The sequence below is a fragment of the Poromitra crassiceps genome (assembly GCF_964638095.1).
Source record: "Poromitra crassiceps genome assembly, chromosome: 7".
NCBI classification, from domain to species: Eukaryota; Metazoa; Chordata; class Actinopteri; order Beryciformes; family Melamphaidae; genus Poromitra; species Poromitra crassiceps.
The window spans coordinates 41,462,677-41,485,140 of NC_139628.1; the positions used below are offsets into that span (position 1 = coordinate 41,462,677).

Genomic DNA, 22,464 nt, shown 5'->3' on the forward strand with positions numbered 1-22,464 from the left:
AAATGAATCTCACGGTAGTTAGCATGCGTGTAAACAACGCGACTCTATTGTCTGTACAAGTGAGAACACAAACACATCCGCTACCAAAATATATTCCCCTGCTGCATGTCATGAGATCGGCAAAAGTTTGGATAGACTGGATTGCTTCCCGCAGCAGCAAAGCCTTTTTCCCCACACTGCCTGATAAGACAGGTAGGAGATTACAGCCTCTGACTGGCAGGGGCTCAAAACTACGATATAACAACTTTTTATTCATTGGTCATTCATTGTGATATAAATTAGTGACATTTTCCCCCAAATACTCATGGTTCTGTGCCGTTGGTATTTGGTAGCCTATCTGATGCGTGCAGTGCAGCGCATCAAATGAGCCGCGTCAATTAACGATAATGACGGGAGTCTCGCGCAGCAGCAGAATGATGTATTCGCGCAGATTTTCAGTCCTAAATATCAAACATGTTTGATATGATCGGGACGGCCCCGATGAGGCTGTGAGCAGATCGGGAGGGTTAAGATTGGATCTGCAAACAGCTCACACTACAAGATAATCGGTGCCGAAAGTCGGGCCCGACCAAGCTTGGCAAGCTGCCAGGCCAGATTTCTCCTCCGATTCTCGGGAGGGGTGAATCGGGCATAAATCGGCCCGAAAATCCTGTAGTGTGAGCCAGCCTTAAGCGAGGAAGGAAGAGCAAGATCATATCAATGTGAAGACCTTGTAGAAGACAAGCAATACCATGAATGTGCAAGATACAGATAAAGTGCAAATTCTTTTTCTTCTTTTTTTACATCTGGGTAATTTAGCAGAATTTACCACTTTTCTTAAGCTGCTATCATACAAGCTTCAAGTATTTTATTTTGTCTACTTTACATTGCAAGGAACTGGACAAGCTTAGGCAGTAAACTCAGACACCAGTTCCTTCACTCAGGTCCTCAGGTTCAAATCATTGTGTCAACGTGTTTTAAAGGACCACTGTGTGGCCACTCTTGCAGTTGAACATTTAGGAAAGGAAAAGTTGCCCGAACTCAAATGGTCGATATCTCTGCCTCTTTTTTCCTCCTCTCTTTATCCACCTCCTTTGAAGTTAAAGAAGAAGAGAATGCATATCAGTTTATCAAAGTGCAGATCCAGGGGCAAAAGCAACAATATCCTGGGTGTGAATATGTGCCTCATTATCAGTCCTCCTCTGTTTTTTTTATTCAAATCATCCACCTCCTTCAAAACTCAACTAGCACCTCCGTGTGGGGAAAGGCAAGCTGTACAATCCAGCAGTTCCAAGAGCAAGACGATCAAGATCTGTGTGTGTCCCCCTCTCTCTCTTCCCTCCTCCACTTTTTAGATTTCAATCCTCCAGCTCCCTCGAACCCGAACGAGAGCCCCGGCTCGGGGAAAGGGAAGCCCTACAACCCGCAGCAGGTCCAGGGCCACATCAAGGAGATCCTGGGGAAGTACACTAACGGGTTCTGGGTGTCCAAGCTGCCTCAGATCTACAGAGAGCTGTACAAACAGGACCTGCCCAGTGAGGCCATCAAAGACCTGGAGACCTGGACGCAGATCTGCACCGTATGCTAACCTTATGTTATGGTTGTTTGTTATGGTTTACAATCATAATAATAATCTGTGAAATAATGCAATCCATTGTACTCGGGGGGAAAAAACGAGCTGCGACACACGGTCAGAATTCCAAGTGTACAACTCGATCCAGCTAGCCCGAGTTCGCTGATATAAACACACGTGACATCACAGCAATATGGCGGCACAAACGGTGATCAGCACAATTACATTTTCAGCCATTTTTACTTCATATAGTGTAACTTAGTGTAGTGTAGTGTTAACATAGTGTATCTTTGTGAGCATGCAATACTAGCCTACTCCTCCCGTCTCTTTTAAAGTGTGCTAGGTCCTCAGTAGATGCTTATGAAGCTCAGAGACTTGCCATAAAAACATCCATTTGCTGTGGGCGTCCATGTTTTCCCGAGCAGATGCACATTTAGATCGGAAGTGTGGAATACCGACTTGGAACTATCAACTTCCGACTTGCAATGGATTGCAGCAAAAATGCATTTGTCTATCGCAAGAGAAGTTTGGATTTTTTTTTATAATCAGTCCCTGGTGTGGTCTTCCTAGGTGGAGAAACCGTGCAGCAGCAACCCATCAGAGCTGCTCCTCTACCCCGCCAAGGAACAGACGACCACATCGCCCCGCTCGCCGCTCCCCAACCCGAACTCTCCCGCTGCCCCCCTCCAGCCTCCCAACACCCCCACAGACAAGCCTCTGCAGTCCTCTGCCTCACAGAGACCCCCCTCCGCCCAGCAACCCCGCACCCCCTCCGCCCAGCAACCCCGCACCCCCTCCGCCCAGCAACCCCGCTCCGCCTCTCACCCGCCTCCGGCTCAGTCTCCCCCATCCTCCTCCACCTCCCCTAGCCCCCCCTCCTCCCCTACGGCCCTCTGTCCCGATTTGAAGCAGAAGCTGGAGGAACTGCTGGTGAAGTACCCCAATGGCCTGTGGGCCCACGCTCTGCCCAAGCTCTTCCAGGACACCTACAAAGTCAGTAATATATGTTATGGTATACACCCCAAAATGTCCTGAACATCATTGAAAGGCCAATTTTAGCCAAACGGGGGGGTTTTTAGGTGCTCACATACAGGATCACACACAGATACAAAAAGAAAATTCATAATATATCCTAATTATGTATTGCCATTTGAATGTGAAAACGTGAAAGCATTAGGATTCCTTACTCTTTATTGGTATTATTTTAAAAGGCCAAACTTCCCGGACACGTCCTAGAGAACCTCCAGCTCCTCTCCGACATCTGCACCATCGACTACCCGATGCCCGACAACCCCAAGAGGGCCATCCTGTACAGGAGGAGCGGCGCTGGAGGAAGAGAGGACGAGAACTGCAACAGGAGGGACTGCTCGGCCAGCGTGGAGGAGCTGAGGGCCAGGCAGGAGGTGGGGAGGAGGCTCAGCAACCAGGCGGTCCCTCCTCTGCTGATCCCCAGAGAGGAGTACCCCTCCGTGCTGGTGGTAGAGGCCACCAATACCAACGGAGTTATACTCAGGTAGGAGAAATTGTGGGTGTGTGTGTGTGAGTGAGTGAGTGCTGTCAGTGACTTGTCAGTGCCTAAAGCTTAATTTATACTAGATTAACTAGAATTAGAAAGTGTCGCTCAGCACATGGTCGCAGACGAAAAAGAAAGTGTCGCTCATGGTGTTGCATTTATACTTCAGTGAATGTTCGCCTCGGTTCAACGGTCACGTGACGTGACCCCCGAACGCTATAGTGCAGACAGCCAAGAGAAGAGAGGGAATGCACAGTGAAACCACCTCGGAGGCAAGATGTAACGTACTTGGCTGCAGCCGCATATAAACGACATACAACCACACAACTCACATCCTCTCTCTCTGGGAAATTGGTCACCATGTTCTTTGTGATTTTCACGAACTCATACATCAAGGACAGGCTGATAAAAATAGCGGGGGTACGTTCATTCATTTCAATCGAGCGAAAACCAAAACAAGGAAGTCAAGCGCGTGCCGTCTATATAGCCAATCAGACTTGCTCGATACTATGACGTAGTCAGCGACACTAGACATTTCACTAGGTAGCAGACACTGCTCGCCGACACTTGAAGTCGACTCAAGTCCTAATTTCTCTCGGTGACCATTTCAAAAGTGTCGGCAGACGAAGCATAAATTGGGCTTGAGCGTGAGTATGTGTCCCCCTCAGGTACATCGGTGACGGTTACTCCCAGGCCCAGGAGTCCATGGAGGATGACATGAGGGAGTTCTATGGCTTGCACCAAAGCAGTGCGACGCCTCTCCCCTCCCCGGCCTCGGGGCAGCTTGCTGCCGTCAGGGCCGAGGAGGAGGAAGAGATCCTGAGGGCTCAAGTCTGCGAGGTCCTGGCTGACAGGGTCAAGGTGAGAGGTCAAAGGACGTGGCTCATGCAGGGCCATGGCTTCATCATGATTGTAATGATGAGGAGTCTAATGGACAATGATGTTGTGTGTTTTGCTATTGGCTCTTTTTAGGTGTATTATGTGGATCATGGCTTCTCAGAGGTGATCAGCAAAACCAAAGTGTTTGAGCTCCACGAGAGGTTTTTCAAGCTGCCTTTCCAGGCAACCAAGTGTAAACTGGCCGGTGAGTCTGAGCTGAATCCACTCAGGGTGACTGGGACAATTCATGGGGTTGGGAAACCTTTCAAAAAATAAACACTGCCACTGTCTGTGTGACCGTATGGAGGCAACTGATAGATGTGTGGGCCGGGCATCTTCTGTGAAGTGCTGTTTTAAGCGTGCTGCAAGGGGGTAGAGAGGATTATCTTGCAGGATGAGGTTAGACGCACTTCCACCCAAACAGCCCAGCAGGCTTGGTCTTTTGAAGGACACATGTGGTTGTTACGGTTGTTACAGTGGTAACTGTACAGCTGTTAACTGTAACAGTGGGTGTTACAGTCAACAGCCATATATTTCAGAGCTTTGACTCAGTGATTTATCAAACCCCTCTTTGAGTGACAGAGCCAAAGAGTCTGGCAAGAACTGTGAAGAGGTGGATGTTATTTAAGCCCTGGATTCTTATGAAAATACCACCCAAAAAAACAAAATTAAAACATGCCCCCAGGGGAGAAATGTAGAGAAAAAGGTGGCATTATAATGCACATGCAAAAAAAAAAAGCCATCTGGGCAGATAACACTTGTGATGTCACTCGGGCTACTGTACTTACTGTGATAATACTAATATACAGTCAATGTGTACAGCAGAAAACTTTGCAAAACACCAGATGTACGATAATTATTGTATTTGTACGATACTTATCATATTTGTACGATAATTTACCTCCAACAATGATCATTTTGACCCTCTGGTACGATAATTCAACACTGCCCAGAATGCATTTCGGCACTGAAGGAGCAGAGGAAACTTTGTTTAGTTTGGGCTTTATCTATGGCACTTTATGAAGTTTTAATATTTTCAGTAGTCAAACATAACTAGTACTAAAAATAGTTGACCCCCAATATGCAATCAGTTTTTCATGGGCGCGTGCCAGCTGCTCCACAAAAATGAGTCTAGATGCAGCTATGTGCGGGGAAAAAACTAAAGAGAATCCTAATTGCTACATAAAAGTCCCACATATTAATGCAAAGTGGTCTCTAACCTGCACCATGCTCTTTAAGGACTAGGATTTCTGGGACTGGGATACTGATTAGTCCATGTGCTTTAGTATTGTCATATTACATGTAAGATACATTACATAAGATAGGATGCAACTTGCATTGCCTGGCTGTGATGCCTGCTCTTAAATAGCGGTTCCTCTTTCCTACACAGTGAAGCATACTCCATGGTTCAGTTGACATGAACGTATGAATGTGTGTCCAGGCCTGGAGCCCTTCTGTCAGGAGCCTGCTGTGCTGAAGAAGTTCGAGACCATGGCCAGTGGAAAGATCCTATTGGCCGAGATCCTGGAGAGAGGCCAAACGCCGCTGGTCGTCCTCTACGACACGTCGCAGGATGATGATGTCAACATCAACGCTGCTTGCATGAAAGCCCTGCAAGACAAAACGCTAGCCAGCCCCTTACAGGTACGGCAGATAGTGAGGGGCGTAATCTCGGAGCAGATACAGCTTTTCCGACCGCGCGCGCACGCACGCACGCACGCACGCACACACACACACACACACACACACACACAGAGCCTAACCCTCTATCGGGGGCCCTCCTCAGGTGAACAGTGCCTATATGAATGTGACTGTGAGGAGCGTCTGTTCAGATGGGACCCTCTACTGCCAGCCACCCTCCAGAGGTCTTGCCAAGCTCAATGAGATACTGGAGAAGACAGAGGCCTACTTCCACTCACAGGTGAACACCACTCTTGAACACTTGGTTTATTTAGTTTGTGACACAAAAGTGGCACAAATGAATGAATGAATGAAACCCCCCAAAAATCCCCAAGAGTTACTACGCTTAACCCTCGTTAGACGCAGCCGTGTAGCCGTGAAGTTATGAGCATAGAAATCTGAACATATTTCTGCTGGTTTATGTTGATTTTCACATCAGAAGAGATGACAAAGCAATCTGAACCCACATGACCCTCTGTTTGAATGTGTGGGCAGACTGGGCACTTGTCTTTAGAGAAGATTACAATTAGACAACATGGAGGTAAAGGCTTTTCACTCATATTAGAGGCATCAGAGAATGTGTGTGTGTGTGTGTGTGTGTGTGTGTGTGTGTGTGTGTGTGTGCGTGCGCGTGCGCCCGTGGGCGTGAATTCTTGTGTGTATGGATAGGAACCATATTCTCAATCAGTGAACGGAGCATCTTACCACTGCCACATTCACCTGTGTTGTCTCTCTCAAGCGGAGTTGTGGACAGATTGAGATTAGGATGATAATCTGGAGTTAGGACATGGCCAAGACACTTAATCTATTAAATAGGACAGCTGAGCTGATGCTGTTTTGTAGGTGTGCTAGCGTTGTCCTGCAAAGCTAGTATTTACAGTACAGTTCAGTAACCTCTTGCTGCAGTGTTCAGGTTGACACAATGTGGAGTCTGGTGGTGTATTTTACCAAGCCTGTCCAATTTAACAGTATATGCAAATGTATATATGCCAGCTACAGGACGATCTGAATACAGGCTCAGCATGGTGGAAAACAGAAAATATCACAAATATTTGAACTTGTGCAGTTGCTCTTTCTGCTGTTGTAGTTGAGTGTGACCTTGACCTTGGCATCATCAGATTTTACCGTCATATCTCATTGAAAATGAATAGTATCTGATAGTGTATCCATTTTCTCCCCAATTGTACTTGGCCAATTTTCCCCTGCTGCCCCGGTCGCTGCTCCACCCTCTGCTGATCTGGGGTGAGCCGTAGACTAGCACCATGCTTCCTCCGACACATGCACAGTTGCCAGCCGCTTATTTTCACCTGACAGCGGGGAGCTTCACCGGCAGGACGTAGCACGTGGGAGGATCACGCTATTACCACCAGTTCCCTTCCGCCCCGAACAGCCACCCCGATCGACCGGAGGAGGCGCCCGCCCGCAGACACAGCCAATCGTGCTTGTATGGATGCCTGACCAAGGAGGTAACACGGGGGCGCGAACCTGCAACCCTCGTGTTGGTAGGCTGGGAATCTACCGACACTACCCGGACGCCCCGAAAATCCTAATCTTTGATGTTATAGCAGTGTTGCTCCTTGGACAACTGACATTGTGCTTCAGTTTTTACGGCATTGTTATATACAGTAGCAGTGATATTTGACCACCAGGTTCTTGGCTGTTCCAGGTAACGTCGGAGTTCCTGGTGTCCAGTCCGTTCTGTGGGAAGGTTTGTCTGGCTCGTTCCAAAGGCAAATGGTCCCGAGTTGAGGTGAGATGACACTCTTACCTATAGCACCGATTAAGGGAGCATAGTTTAGTTTCTAAACTAAAAACTTTCAAAGGGACATTGTAATCAATGATATTTAGTGACCAGGAGGAATTGAAGCAACATCTATAGGACTTTGCTCTTGTCCAGTGGGTGGGGAGTACAGCCTGGAAAGTCAGTTTTGAAAGCCAGGAATTCAAGCCCCTGGCAAAGTAATTGTTTGAGTTATTGGTATTGAACAACAACCCTATCAAGACAAATATATTATGATAATTTTGTGTTATGGGACAATGAAAATCATACCCATTGCAATTAATTATTAATATTAGACAATTACAGTGAAGAGACGTTGTTTTTTTTACAGGCATGTCGTTTTTACAAGTGCAATATCTTTAAAAAAAAAACTATAGCCAACACCACACAGAGAATACCACAACCGTTAAAATACATTGCAGGCTGATTCATGGGTTTGTGGTACTGTTGTTGTTGTTATTGTTATTGTGCTGTTGTCATCATCCAGGCTTCTGCACCGTTTGAACTGTGAGGTAAAAAAGGTAAGCACTGCCTCTCCCTTTCTGTGTTTCTGTCTGTAGATCACCAACCTGCACGGCAGCAGAGTGCTGGACATCCTCTTCATTGACTTGGGTGTCCAGGCGTCTGTAGAGGTGTTTGAGCTGAGAGAGATCCCACCGCCATTCCTCCGAGATCTTATGGCCATCCCACCACAGGTATGTGTGTGTGTGTGTGTGTGTGTGTGTGTGTGTGTGTGTGTGTGTGTGCGTGCGTGTGCGTGTGCGCGCGTGTAGGGCTGAGCGATAGTATTTTTAGGCTGAATGGCAATACACAATATATCTCTATTTGCTACGAAGTTGTAAGTCAAAGCCACGTGAGATATCACAAGCACTTTTATTCAAACTAGGAATCGCGCGCTCGATTGAGCAATCACAGTTGGGCAATCACAGTTGCTCAAGTGACATCACTGATGACATCACAGTTGCTTGAGTGACATCACAATTGCTTAACACATTGAATGCCAGCCATGTTTTCATTCCTGTAGGTAAGTTGTGCCAGGGGTGTTTTGGACGATTCTGGCTCATTTTAGAACAGCCGAGGATTCTTTTCTGTTAAGAATTCATGAACATCAATCATCTAAAAATAACTAATAGAATGTGTGCTTTCTCTGTCTAAAAGAGTTAGTTTGCAGAGTTAGTAGTTATGTAGATATTAGCCGTTGAGTACAGCATGGTTTCAGCGTCTGGAAATTTATTCAGAGATAAATGGCTTTTTGTGAAACAGTCACTTTAACCATTCATTTTTGGCATCAGTAAGACCGTCAGACATTCTAAACAATAGTTTTGAACAGTAATTTCCTCCATAACAACAGGAAACACCCCTCTCATTCAAACTCCTCCCTCCGTGTGTCTTCTCCTCCTTCCTCCTGGCTCTAGAGCCAGGAGGAAGGAGGAGCGTGTCAGAAGCGCGTTGTGCTGCCTGCCTGCCTGTCTGCCTGTCGGGCAAGACGAGTCTGAATTGGATTACTGTAAAATCGCGTCGCCATTTCCTTGAATGGCTTGCTTCCGCTGTGTGTGTGTGTGTGTGTGTGTGTGTGTGTGTGTGTGTGTGTGTGTGTGTGTGTGTGTGTGTGTTCGCGCGTTGCTGCGCGGCTCTGGGGGGAAGGGATCTCTGTCCGTTCTGTGTGTGTGTGTCCGGGCTAATGACTGTAAAATCGCCAAGCCATGTCCGCGGGAGGCGGCTGCTTTTGTGGCTTTTGGGTCCCGTGGCTGTGACTTCTCTCGGTCTCTGTCGCCACTTAGTGGTCGGTAAAATAGATTACACACATGCTCTTGCTCCAAATAGTTATCTCAGAGATGTAAAAGGGGTTGATTGATGTCCCACTGTCAAAAAAAAAAAATCTTTATGTAAGACGAGTTAGTCCGTCCTTGGCACTTAAGCGCTGGATTATGTAAGACGAGTTAGGTCGTCTATGGCACTTAATGTGTTAAGTGACATCACTGATGACATCACTTCCGTCACAAATCGTGACTGACATCACCACAAACAGAGCCCACAACTGTGCGCCATCGGCTCATACTACATCACAGTTGCTCGAGTGACATCACTGTTGACATCACAACTGCCTGAGTGACATCACTGATGACATCACAATCGTGACTGACACCACCACCACAGACACCACTTTGAACTAATAAGAAGACAAGACTGTGAGCCTTTCCTGACTATTGGTGCTTTCACTAAATATTTACACTATGAGACTAAGTGGGTAAAGGCAAATAGAACAGCCAGAACAGTCTGGTAAGTTCAGAAAATGACATCACTTTACTATAATGCAGTCAGGAAAAGACTACACTTGTGCCATATCATCACCATAATTTCCGAAATCTAAGACAATATAGTCTCGTATCATGATATCGATATAATGTCGCCCAGCCCTAATTGTGCGTGTGTAATATGAGCAAACATGAATCCGTCTGTGAACGTGTGCATGTACTGCACGAAGCTGACATCCCTCTTGTGTTTAGGCTGTGAAGTGTTGTCTAGCAGACCTGGCTGTTAGTTTGGGCTCCTGGACTCCAGATGCTGTCCAGTGGCTTCGGGACAGAGTGCTCAACTCCACCGACTGTAGCATGAAGGTATTCAACCCTCTTTATTCCTTAACCAAGTTTTAGATACATATAACACATGTGGACTTCAACCATACATTTTGACGAGTAGAGCTGCAGCACCGCGTGCTATTGGTCCATGATCAGTGAGCTGTGTGATTACTGGACAGGTGACCTGTCGATCACGCCCCCCAAAGCATAGTCTGCTTTATTATCATCTATTTTCCTCTAAATGGAAGCATAATTTACTAAATGAACATCATGCTCTTCTGGCCATTAGAAAGAATGCAGGTTTTCAGAGCTCTTTTTTAAGTATTGAAATAATGCCATTTCTGCCATTTTTCTTTATGGCCCAATGAAGGAAGGTGACTGGAGCGGGTATAATAATAATAATAATAATAATAATACATTTTATTTATATAGCGCTTTTCAAGACACTCAAAGTCGCTTTACAGATTAAGATTACCGGTAGTAACATTATTACTAGTTTGAAAAGTAATAAAGGCACACTTCAATATTATACAATACATATACATTTGTTGTTATATGTACAGGAATTACCAGCAAGATTAAGATTAGTAACATTATTACTAGTTTGAAAAGTAATAAAGGCACACTTCAATATTATACAATACATATACATTTGTTGTTATATGTACAGGAATTACCAGCAAGATTAAGATTAGTAACATTATTACTAGTTTGAAAAGTAATAAAGGCACACTTCAATATTATACAATACATATACATTTGTTGTTATATGTACAGGAATTACCAGCAAGACAGAGAACAAATCCCAACCCCACAAAGCTGAGAAACATGGCTGCACTTGTTGTTGGTGTTGTCAGGGTAACGTGAGAGTGCTGTCCCATTCCTCTTTATACCATTTTGAGCCCTTGCAGCCTCTCCCACTCAATCACTTACCAGCTGATGTCAATTAAGTCTGTGAGGGCTCAGGGCTCAGTGCTTAGGGGGGACATTGAGATTGGGCCATAGTGTTTCTCACTCCTCCTCCCTCCTTACCTCTTTCTCTCCACACCTGCAACCCCAAATTTAATTTCCCACTGGGGATCAATAAAGTGTTCTGTTCTATTCTATCTCAAAGGTTGCCAAGTTGGACGAAACTAAGCGCTGCATCCACGTCCACCTCTTCACCGACAAGAACTTCCACGACCCGACCCGCAGCCTGAACCATCAGATGGCCCAGTCTGACCTCTTTAAGCAGCACCCAGACATCTTCCTGACAAGCCACAGGTTTCTGCTGCTTTAATATTCTCCTACGCATCAATCACTTTTATTATTAGTACTCTTTTTGGACATTCATATGGTCCTGCATACACATGACCTTGTTGTTGTTTTTACTTGGATTTAATATTTATGTGTTGCCTTACGTTTTATGACCATCGTGCCTATTATCCGTACTTATCCAGATCAAAGGCATTAGTGTCACTCACAGAGTAGCTCAACAGTTGTGAATACTATCATTCCATCGATATATAAACTTAATAATGCAAAGAACTTTAATGGAGCAGTGCCTTTGGTGTTGTTTGCTGCCGTATACACACATATCTATGTGCATTTCTTTGTTCTCAAGAGGACTCAGTAGGTTCAAATCGTCAATTATTTGTTTTCCTGTGTCACTTTGTACGGTGTGTTATTGAGTCAATGTGTGTTCATATTCATTTGATTTCACAGTCCCACCAAGACTTCCACACCCACCTCTTCCTCCAAGACATGCAGCACCGGTGACGCCTCTAATGGGAGTCCAACCTGGACTTCTACCACGACCAAGCCTCATCTCAGGAGGGCTCTTTCAGGGACGGCGGCCAGAGGAGAAGGAAGCACGACCACCAATAGCCCACCACGGACACCCCCATCCCCCTTGTCCTCCCTCCAGCTGCCCCCTCTGCTAGAGCTCCCCCCAGCAGGTAACGATGATAATGGAAATCATCTTACTTAATACAGTGGAAAAACTCCACGGCTGGTAATTATAAGCTGAGGAAGGCTTATGAAAGGAATAGAATATTTCCTTTAAAAAATAAACTCCCGATAAAGCCTAGAAATAACAGCCTTAATGACAGTCTTCTTCCCCTGAAGGTAACAACATCGACATATATGTATCCGTGGCTTGCCATCCAGGCCACTTTGTACTGCAGCCGTGGAGAGACATGTACAAACTGGTGGTGCTGATGGGAGAGATGATTCTCTACTACAATAAGACCGAGGAGAAAGTACTCAACATAGAGAAGAACCAGATATATGCTGCCAAGGTGGAGAACAAGTGAGTAAAATGGCCATTTGATTTCAAACTTGAAATACTTGAGAAAGTCTTAAGCATGGAGGCGGTCAATGGGCTGGGGTTGCAAAATGTATATTTATATAAATATAATATAATATAATTATATCATATAAATGTATATAATTTATATGTATGTATTTATTCATATTTAGTTATATGTTAAAAGCCAAGTCCATCTCACATGTCTTAAAGGCATATCTTGACATTTTGAAATAGTGGATGTACACCAACAGGCAGAATTGCAGAAGAAATGAATTTACATCTTTAAGCTGAAAATGTGTTGTTTCCTGCCTTGTTTGGATCCTTGTATTTCTCCTCCTGTCCCAGCTGGCATCGGGTGTTGGTGAAGGGAGTTCTGACCAATGGCTTGGTGTCTGTCTATGAGTTGGACTATGGGAAACATGAGCTGGTCAGCTGCACCCAGCTCAGACCACTTATCAAGGAGTTCAGACAGCTGCCGTTCCAGGCAATCACTGCTCAGCTGGCTGGTGAGTAGAGAGGAGGCGTCTCCGGGCCTGAAGGCTATAGACGGTTTTCACCAGAGCGCAACCCCACAGCACTTCCTTTTTCTCAGCATTCGGCAAACTGCAGAAATATTCACTCGACATCGTTACTTTTGTTTTCGCTGCTCAGATGTATAGACGGTTTTCACGGAATGGTCAGTCCTGCACTTGAATGTTTTTTTTTCTTTTATGTCCATAGCAAACACTGCAACAGGAAGTGAGCGGGGGTTAAATTTAGAATGTTTTTGTTGTCAAGTTAAAACCGTCTATAGCTGTTGACAGAACCGAGCTGGATGGCTGCCTCTCATTTGGTGTCCAACATCTAGCATGCCCAATCCGCCCCAGACACAGTGGTGTTCGGCCATTGGTCACCGTGGGCCGTCAGTGAGCATCTGTGGCCCTGGTTTTTGCGGTGTGTCGCGCACCGTTGGCACTAGTTGTAGTCGGCTTTTCCGGTCGATTCGGCATGTTGAATCGGCTTCGGGTCGTAGGTGAGAGAAATCACTCTGATTGGCTGGACAGCTTAATAAGCGAATCAGTGCACGCAGAGAGAGGGTGCACTTTCACTAAGCGGCCGCAGACGCCCGCATACGCTCTCTCCTCATTGGAAACAACTGAGAAAAGAAGCATACAGCATGTGGCAGTGAGCTTAAGCTTCATGGCTGACTGGTTCTCCTCTGTCTGCCCCAACAGGAGTGAAGCCGAGGCAGTGGTCGGAGGAAGCCTCCATCGTCTTCAGGAACCACGTGGAGAAGAAGCCTCTGGTGGCCCAGCTGGAGGCCGTGCAGGAAGCAGCGAACCCGTGGGACCGCAAGCTGACCGTCTTCCTGGTCGACACTTCACAGGAAGAGAGGGACATCTGGGTGCATGACATCATGGCCGAGTTCGCTGATGAGCTGACCAATGAGCTGTAGACAGAAGAAGCTGTAATTGCGCGTCAAGTGTTACTGTCCAAGCAGTCGATCTGCCACTCACGAGGATAGTCGAGATAGAAGAGACTGACCGACCGACCACTAAAAGAAGGAAGGAATGGAAGCAAGGAAAGGTTCAAGAAGAATCAAGAACAGAAATGGAGCAGTTGTATAGTGCAATGAGACTGGCAATGAAAGACGGGAGGAGTGGCTGTCTGCTCGCTGGTCGTGTTCTGGACTGTACAACAAAGGATGTTGTGATGCGAGTTTGAGTGACTATGATAGTTGGACGATACACAGACGTGCATGATGTTTTGGTCGAGGCTCAATTACCATCTTTGCGCTGACTAGGCAGCTTGCCACACACACAAAAGCACTTGAATCTATCGTAATGGTTTCACAAAGCTGTGGAAATAATGCAACGTGCATCATTATGACATTCGGTCGGCGACGGAATCCAAAGCAGCGCCTTACAGTTCCGGGAGTGCATCCGTTTGTAGTGTGTGTCATCCTTTGGGGAAACGGAACCCCCTCCTCAGCCTGACCAATGTGAGTGCCGTGAGCTCCAAACAGCCACAATACATACAATGCATTCTAAGCAAAAGCGCACAAAGTGAGATATTTAACAAAACAAAGTTGTCAGATGCCAGTAAGACTTAAAGAGCATGGTGCAGGTTGGAGACCACATTGCATTCATATGTGGGAGGGGTATCTAGCAATGGGATTTAGAAAAAAAACACACATGGCTGCTGCATCTAGACTCGTCTTTGTAAAGCAGCTGGCCACAGCACAAGCAGCAGAACATCCAGCTATATATATATATATATATAAATATATATATATATATATATATATACAGATCCTTTACAAAAAAATTTAATATCATGGAAATACCATGGATGACTGTGGGCTTCAGTGGATTGTCAAGCAAAGACAATTCAAAAATTTAGTGGAGATTCAGAGGGAGTGGACTGAGGCTGGAGTCAGTCGTCATAACTTGAACTGCTGATTTTCTTCACACTATAATAATTTCTTGAAATACTGTTTTGGGGGTTTTCTGGAGCTGTAGGCCAAAATTATGAAAAATTTAAACAAAGGCTAGAAATTCTTCACTTTGTGTAATGAATCTATAATCTATGAAAGTTTCACTTTTTGAAAGGAATTATGGGTGGGGGGGGGGACTTTTCCATGATATTCAAATTTTTTGGAAAGGATCTGTATATGGGGGGGGGGGGGGGGGGGGTATTTTCATACTAATTATGAGCCCAAAATGTAAATTCATTAAAGAATCCAACATGCACCATGCTCTTTCAAGGCCTATGTTTACAAAACCCTGCATTTTGGAATCTGACAGTCACTAGGTTTACAAAAGCTAGTCCAAACATTCCCTTAAGAGGAGTCGGTGATGTCATGGGAGTCGGACATAAAAAGTAGGGTGACCACTGGGTAGTTTGAGAGAGTGAGATGTGAAGCAGGAGGGATACACACTTCCATCTTTGCTTAAATCCCCTCATGCAGATGAGACTGCCTTTGTTTTGGCCGAGCGTCATTTTGCAAGCGTCAAGCGTTTCGGACTATATTTTTTGTTTATGCGATTGATTCATTTGATCCCATGGATATTTACCTTCCATTTTCCTCAATTTCAAACTGGATGAATGTGATCAATAATCCTTCTCTACCCTCAAACACTGAACCCAGATGTATTTTGTTCAGAATTCTCACTGTGCATGTGTTAAAGCCCAGTCCCTGACTCCTGTGATGGCAATGCCTTATCCATCTCTACTCCACCTCTAAAACAACACTGATGCCAGTTTGGCAACCATTTTCGACACCCCCCCCCCCCCCCCCCCCCCTGCCCACACTCATGTGACCTTTCTGCTTTTTTAGGGGGTCAAGTATCTCTTATTTATTTTTCATTTGTTTCTTGTCTGACAATGAGACTTTAACTTCTGCAGATTATGTATGCTGCATGATATGTTGGAGGATTTGCTGACTTGTCTGCACATATAGTTTGATTATAATAATATATAGGTTAAGTTACCAGTAGTGTTAAGCTTGTAGACTTTCAAATAGGAGACAAGTTGACATTCTGCTCATGGTTGGCACCACTAACAAATGTTGGCCTTGTCAAGCTCGAGTACGATGTGCGATTTTCTTCTGAAATGTGACTTTTTCTTCCTGACACACCTATAACATGGTCTGGATTTGCAAATGCAAATGCTTCTCCAGTTCTAAGGATAGATTGGACAAAGCTCAAAACTGCATCGCCATTAACAGGAGTGACAGGAGTGACATAAGTTTAACTTATATATTGTTTAACTTATTTTCTTAAGATCAGTGGTTCTCAGCCTGGGGGTCGGAGTGATTCGGGGGGGGGGGTTGTCGCAATCCATACACATTTATTTTCATTATTTACATTATTATTATTTGCCTTTTTCCTGTGAAATACTGAATCGTTTTCCGCTTCTTGGGCTCCTCTGGTGATGAAACGATCTGAAAAGGCAAAATCATTCTTTAGTTGAGCTCAACACCATTATGTGCGGCATCGGGTTATTTTAAGGGTCACAAGCCCAAAAGGTTGAGAACCAGTGCTCTGGGTGAGGATCATTACTTTATCATTTCCATTTTGTTGAACAATGACCTGGAGGAGGCAATGAGAAAAATGTTTTAGGATTCAGAATAAACTTAACTTAACAAGTTTGTGTGCTCACTTCATTCGGTGAGATGTGTCAGGGTTGACAAGCTTGTCAGGTTGTGTACTTCAGCCAAAGGTAAGCTTGAAAAACTCAACACAGTTTTTGTTTCTTTATTAAAATATATTTCAATCTTATTTACACACATCACTGCATTTATCTACCAGGGGGGAGGGAAATAACCATCAACACTGTTCACACATTGATTGAAGAGTTAGGCACACATTATGTTGTTGAAGCCTACACCTACACAGACACAAGTTACCAAATGGTGGATATGCATACGTAGTATTGCCAGTCGTTTTCAGGAGCTAGCGAATGGAGAGCATCATCACAAACTCTGAAGAGAACACAAGACAAAACAGAAGACATCAGGTCAATACACCAAGTTTATGACAAAAGAGGTTCGTGAATCTGTCTAGTGTCGAGTGTCGATGTGTGTGCTGCTGCCTCTCACCTTCAAAGTCAATGCTGCCGTCTGCGTTGATGTCCAACTCCTTGAGGATCTCCTCCAGTTCTCCTTTCTTCAGCTTCTCCCCCAGCAGGGTCTTGACTGCCTCCTTCATCTCATCCTGGTTGATCTTCCCATCTCCATCCACGTCGAACTGAGAGAGGGGGAAGAGGTCATAGGCATGAAAATTTTAGGAAAATAGGGTGAAGTCTTTAAGTCAAAGGGTAAATGTCTAAGATTTAGACATTTTACCCTTAGTTTTACACTTAGACTAAGTCAAAGAGCCGTTTCTGGAGAGAATATGAAAGGAAATCTTGCAGAAGGGCTTCCGTCAACTACCATCAATATCATCCATCTAATGCCATTCTAATTAATTGATCAACCCATAGTTCCCTCCAGTGACTGACACTGGTCAGTCACTGGAGGCCTGCCTCCAGGTCATTGGTCAGTCAATAAGCGACTGACCTGTACAAAGGCAGATTGGAGCTCTTTGAGTCCCAACATGTTAGCAGTCTCTCCCATCATCCTGGGTCCCATCAGTTCAATAAAGTCCTCCAGGTCCATTAAGCCGCCCACTGTGGAGAGGAAAGATGATGGGGGCCAGGGAACGGAGGAAAAGAGTGTTCAGTGACATCAACGAAATCCGCATATGAGCTGACAGAGAGGCTGCTATATATATATATATATATATATATATAGATATACTGTAGATATAGATATATAGATATGTATGTATATAAACAGGTTCCATATCAAGAACTCACTCCTCATCTTGACCTGCTGTACTATCTCCAGCAGCTCCATCTCTGTGGGCATGTATCCCATGGTCCTCATGCATTCGGCCACATCCTTGTAGCTCAGGTAGCCGTCTCGGTCGTAGTCAAACTCCTTGAAGGCCTCTGCCAGCTCTGTGAGTAAGGCCAGAAGGTCAGGGGTCAGAGAGGAGGGCAGGCCAGAGAGGAGGACAGGCCAGAGAGGAGATCAGGGCAGAGACGGGTCGGGGCAGAGAGGACAGTTGCAGGAGAGGTTTATCCGGGTAAACTGACTGGTTATTTCAGCGATCAAAACTGCCCTCGGCGCTTTAGGCTTGCTGACATTCATATGAATAGTGAATACATAATGATACTTTGAAATGAGCATTGACCTGTGGCTGTGATACTCACCGTCCAACTCAGCCTGAGCCAATTCTCTGTCCTGCAGAAAGACAACAAAACAATGCTGAGACAAGAGGGACAGACAAGAATGACTTGCAATATGACAGCATTGACCAAATGAATAACTCAACATTTATTTATCACCATGCTTGCCTTGCAATACAGTGCAAAGCAGCCTACAAGAGACGAAACAATGTTCCACACTAGAAAAATATCAATATTTTAAAGTTTAATCAACAAAATGTTTGACAGTCTCTTCCTCTAATGAATTGTGACATAAGCCTCAGGTAATGAGCTATGAATACTGCAGTCACACCAGGCTTAGTCTCTGGGAGGCTAACCACTTACTGCTGGCTTAACACATGCACAGGCACGTACACACACATGCACATGCACACACGCATGCATGCACGTGCACACACACACACACACACACACACACACACACACACACACACACACACACACACACACACAAAATGAGCTGTAAGCAGGAAACCTGAACTACCTGACTTTTGTGACTACCGTATTCTATTCTACCTGAGCTCTCAATGGCTGATGTCAAAGAGCAAAATGTCAAGTTCTATTTACAATGCTTGTAAATGTCCTGTATCGATCACATTTAGAACCCATTTTTGACATTTGAATTTTGCTCTATTGCACATATTTACATAATAACACATTTGGAACAATTTCTAGATATGTTCAAATTAATGTAAGATCGGTTTTAAATTATCAAAGAAGAAGAAAATATTGTAAAACTTTTTTTTTACAAAGACACATTTGTGTTGAAAATAAGTCTGTCCAAACTCGAGAGGAGTCAGAGAATTTGTTTCGAACCAATCACAATTCTAGATTGCTCTGACCCCTATACTGCTGTGCAGTTAGGTCAAAGGTCACAGGATCAGGAACCACAATAGCCAAGATGTACAGTTTTGTCAAGTCTAGACTATTCCAGTTCATTTTTGGCCTTCTACGTTATTTTAGGTATTTCCTCTGCAATAGGCCTACCTGGAAGCCCCAAAGGGTCCCTAGAGGTTTCTATTCCCATCAGCTGTACTGTATACGTACCGCCCCAAAGACGCTGTTGAGCACAGAGTTGTACACCTTGTTCATGCTCTCAGTGTTTTTCTTGGACTTCTTTGACGATTTCCTGGGTGTGTCAGAGACTGAATCTGATGAGGACTCCTTAGCCATGGTGGATTTTGGGGCATCCTCTTTACTGCGAGGTGGGGAAATAAAATGATGAAAGGCACTGTGGAAAACGTGCACAACATGCAACAGCTCAAGGAAGACAAGAAGAATTGGAAACTTCCGGGTCACTCGCTTAGATATGGGCATCCAAACGCCACATAGGGTCTCTGCAAAGATTATCTGCACCTCCCAAGATTGTTACACTGTGCATCACACTCTGAGAAAACACACAAATACAGTGAGAATCATGTAGACGTATGAATCTAATCTTACCCGTCTGCTGACCCGGCAGAAGCAGCAGAGGTGACAGAGTTGGCAGACACTATGGAGGGGCTCCTCTCCCCTGCCTTGGACATCCTATGGGTGAACAGAGGCCACACAGGGTCATGCATATCTAAAGGGAACATTCACTCCAAAACTGAACTTGCATGTGCTAGTTCTAGACAGGGAGATAGATACTGCTTTGGACATGCTAAAGAAATATGCTCAAACATTTCTAGCCAGAAGATATTCTAGTTACGTCCAAGATCTTCAATGTGGCACCAATACTTCGCAGCCATTTGCTTACCTTAACTCCCTCTCCTGGACGGCGAGAAATGAAACCAAGGCAGTGAGCAGCACAGCCCTGCTCGTCCTGTGGAGGATTGTGTTGAAGTGTTGCTTTCTCGCCTGTCCTCTCCCCCTCCCTGTTTTCCTTCCCCTCTTGACCTGCTTCCATCAGAGAGGCTTTAACAGGTAGTCTACTTACCTGGCTGAACGTGCTGCCAGAGATTAGAAAGCAAAACGTGTAGCGGCTATGTGACCAATTTGACTTTAGAGGTCGCCTGCTCATTATATAGGCTACATTTTCTCCACACACACATACACACAAAAAACATGCGTTTCTCTTCCCAGCCCTTTGCAACCTCAAATGATTCATCAACTTCAGTTTCAAATAGAGAAGTGCTTGAGAGAGCACGTTTTATTAGTGGTTTCATGTTGTTCATAGCCTTGCAAAGTATATTCAGGTCCTGTAAGAGCTGTTTGAGTGAAGGTGGCCACTTCGTTCAAAAAAGGAAGGGGGGCAAATGCAGCACTAATAGGAAGGTAAGATGTGTTGGAAATTTTGTGCAAAGGCTTCCTAAGTAAAGATACACATGACGTCCATGGATGTCCTTGTCACATCCATGAGTGAAACATGCACCTGCTGCAGGTTTCCTCTAGATGTCAGTGTGGGACTGAAAATATCTTCCACTGACAAACTGCACATTCACCTTGTCCTCTTAAGCAGTCAGCTGGCCTGAGATCATAGTAATAACAATGCAGGCTTCAAATAAATACCAGGCTGATCCTCACATTACAATGACTGCATGTTTGTATGTTAATGTGCATTGTGTAGGCCTAATCACTGTGTAGGCTAATACAGTATATATATTAGTATGCATGTGTAAACTACAATCAAATATGAAATATATATCAAACTACAGGCTAATGATTAACATATAGTAATATAACTTATGATACTTGATGTGTAATCGATATTTATATTGCATTATCTTTGCTCTTTGGATTCTTTGATTGCAACAAGACTGTTTTTGATTAACAGGCTTTTTGTTTAAATAGAAAACACTTATCTACGTTGTTTTATCTAAAGACCTCAAGCTACATGTATAAGTATCCTAACCTTGCTTGCAGGATGGATAACCTCGCGAGATCAAAATTCTCTCGACGTAGTGAAACGTAATGTGGAGCTAAACCGTCCATCTTAGGTTATAAGTATCATCCCCTTGTACAAATAAAAGCTGTGGGCATTTGAAATTATATTTATGTATTTTCATGTGTCCCCATGCTGTTGTATGGAATTGTTCCCTTTCATGACTCAATATAGTAAAGTAAGTTGGTAATAATAATAAAACACACAGCATACCAGTTTTAAACACAACCAATGGGAGAGGCTGAGGCTTTCTAAATTATTATTGGGACATTTCAACTTTGGGGTACATTGATGCCGTTTAGAGCAGTTCTCAACCTTCTTACACCAAGTACCACCTCAGAAATGACCACCATATGAAGTAGAAGACGGAGGGAGCTGTGTAACCACCAGTGGTACCCATACCACAGCTTGAGAACCACCGGTTTAGCACATCCATTCTCAAACCCTTTCACATCAAGGACTCCTAAATTAACACAAATTAGACCATGCTACAGAAAGTGTATGAAATTTGACCCGAAATAATCCTACATACACATACTTATGGATGGAATTAAGTGAAAACAAATTATTCCCCTTTTTGCTGGGGCCCCGGGAACCCCACTTTGAGAACCACTGGTTTAGAGTGAAGTTAATCATTTTTTTATACCGCTGGTACCACAACTATACAGCATACTTTTATAGCTTTATAATGTATTTTCTGCCATTTGTAAACTGTTCCCTGTATATGACCCTTGCTGCATAAGGACTTTCTACAGCGGTCTGTCAAACAGCCTGCCCTGGAAGGATGACTGAACCGCTGCTCACAAAACACTTTGTCGCTCACCTCACTGATCTTGATTAGAACAACGCCTCTGCATAAATCACCACATGTATTTGGTAGAACATTTTGGCTCACCTGGCAAGGAACTGATTTACCTTCCATGAATAATTATACATTTTCCATAGAAATATGCCACCCTCAATGTTGTTTTGTAAATTGAATCAGATAGTGTTACTAATTACATATAGTATATATCGAGGATGTATTATCACGAAGTGCAGCAGAAGAATTGTAAGTAACTTTAATGTTTGCCAAACAATATATATTGCTCTCAACTACAAATACAGACATGAAACAACTTTACAACAGAAGACATCAATAACAAATCAAACAACTACATTTTGTGTTTTTTCTCTGATTAATTATATACCTGCGAGTGTTACAAATGAACCCATTCTCTTCCCATCAGTGATGGTAATGGAGATTATATATACTGTATATATATATATATGGTATATATATATATATACAGTATATATAATCTCCATGACCATCACTGATGGGAAGAGAATGGGTTCACCATATATTTATATATATATATATATATATAAATTTCATTAATTATATACCTGCGAGTGTTACAAATGAACCCCTTCTCTTCCCATCAGTGATGGTCATGGCTTTATATATATATAAAGCCATGATGAGAAGGAAGAGAATGGGTTCATTTGTAACACTCGCAGGTATATAATTAATGAAATTAATACATATATAGATATATATATATATATCTATATATATATAGATGTGTTTT

General features: G+C 44.0%; 2 protein-coding genes across 2 annotated transcripts in view; one reads left to right on the forward strand and one right to left on the reverse strand.

The window, feature by feature from the left end:
• The window catches only part of LOC310779955 (tudor domain-containing protein 7B-like), a 36,424-nt gene extending 21,920 nt beyond the window's left edge, over window positions 1–14,504 (forward strand). Inside the window, 15 exon segments of the mRNA XM_083640484.1 lie at window positions 1,281–1,558; window positions 2,123–2,545; window positions 2,764–3,065; window positions 3,734–3,926; window positions 4,038–4,149; window positions 5,386–5,588; window positions 5,731–5,865; window positions 7,291–7,374; window positions 7,965–8,099; window positions 9,912–10,022; window positions 11,098–11,246; window positions 11,688–11,920; window positions 12,090–12,273; window positions 12,619–12,779; window positions 13,488–14,504. Of these exon segments, the coding sequence (XP_083496610.1) occupies window positions 1,281–1,558; window positions 2,123–2,545; window positions 2,764–3,065; window positions 3,734–3,926; window positions 4,038–4,149; window positions 5,386–5,588; window positions 5,731–5,865; window positions 7,291–7,374; window positions 7,965–8,099; window positions 9,912–10,022; window positions 11,098–11,246; window positions 11,688–11,920; window positions 12,090–12,273; window positions 12,619–12,779; window positions 13,488–13,708 (2,924 nt within the window). The 3' untranslated portion in view covers window positions 13,709–14,504.
• A 2,205-nt stretch (window positions 14,505–16,709) lies between these two features.
• On the reverse strand, window positions 16,710–19,553 carry LOC310779612 (calcium-binding protein 2; the record flags this gene model as incomplete). Its single annotated transcript, XM_083640124.1, has 7 exons — window positions 16,710–16,738; window positions 16,856–17,003; window positions 17,315–17,424; window positions 17,614–17,757; window positions 18,013–18,043; window positions 19,075–19,225; window positions 19,471–19,553. The coding sequence occupies 7 exons, from the start codon at window positions 19,551–19,553 to the stop codon at window positions 16,710–16,712; spliced, it is 696 nt and encodes a 231-aa protein (XP_083496250.1).
• Window positions 19,554–22,464: the final 2,911 nt, after the last annotated feature.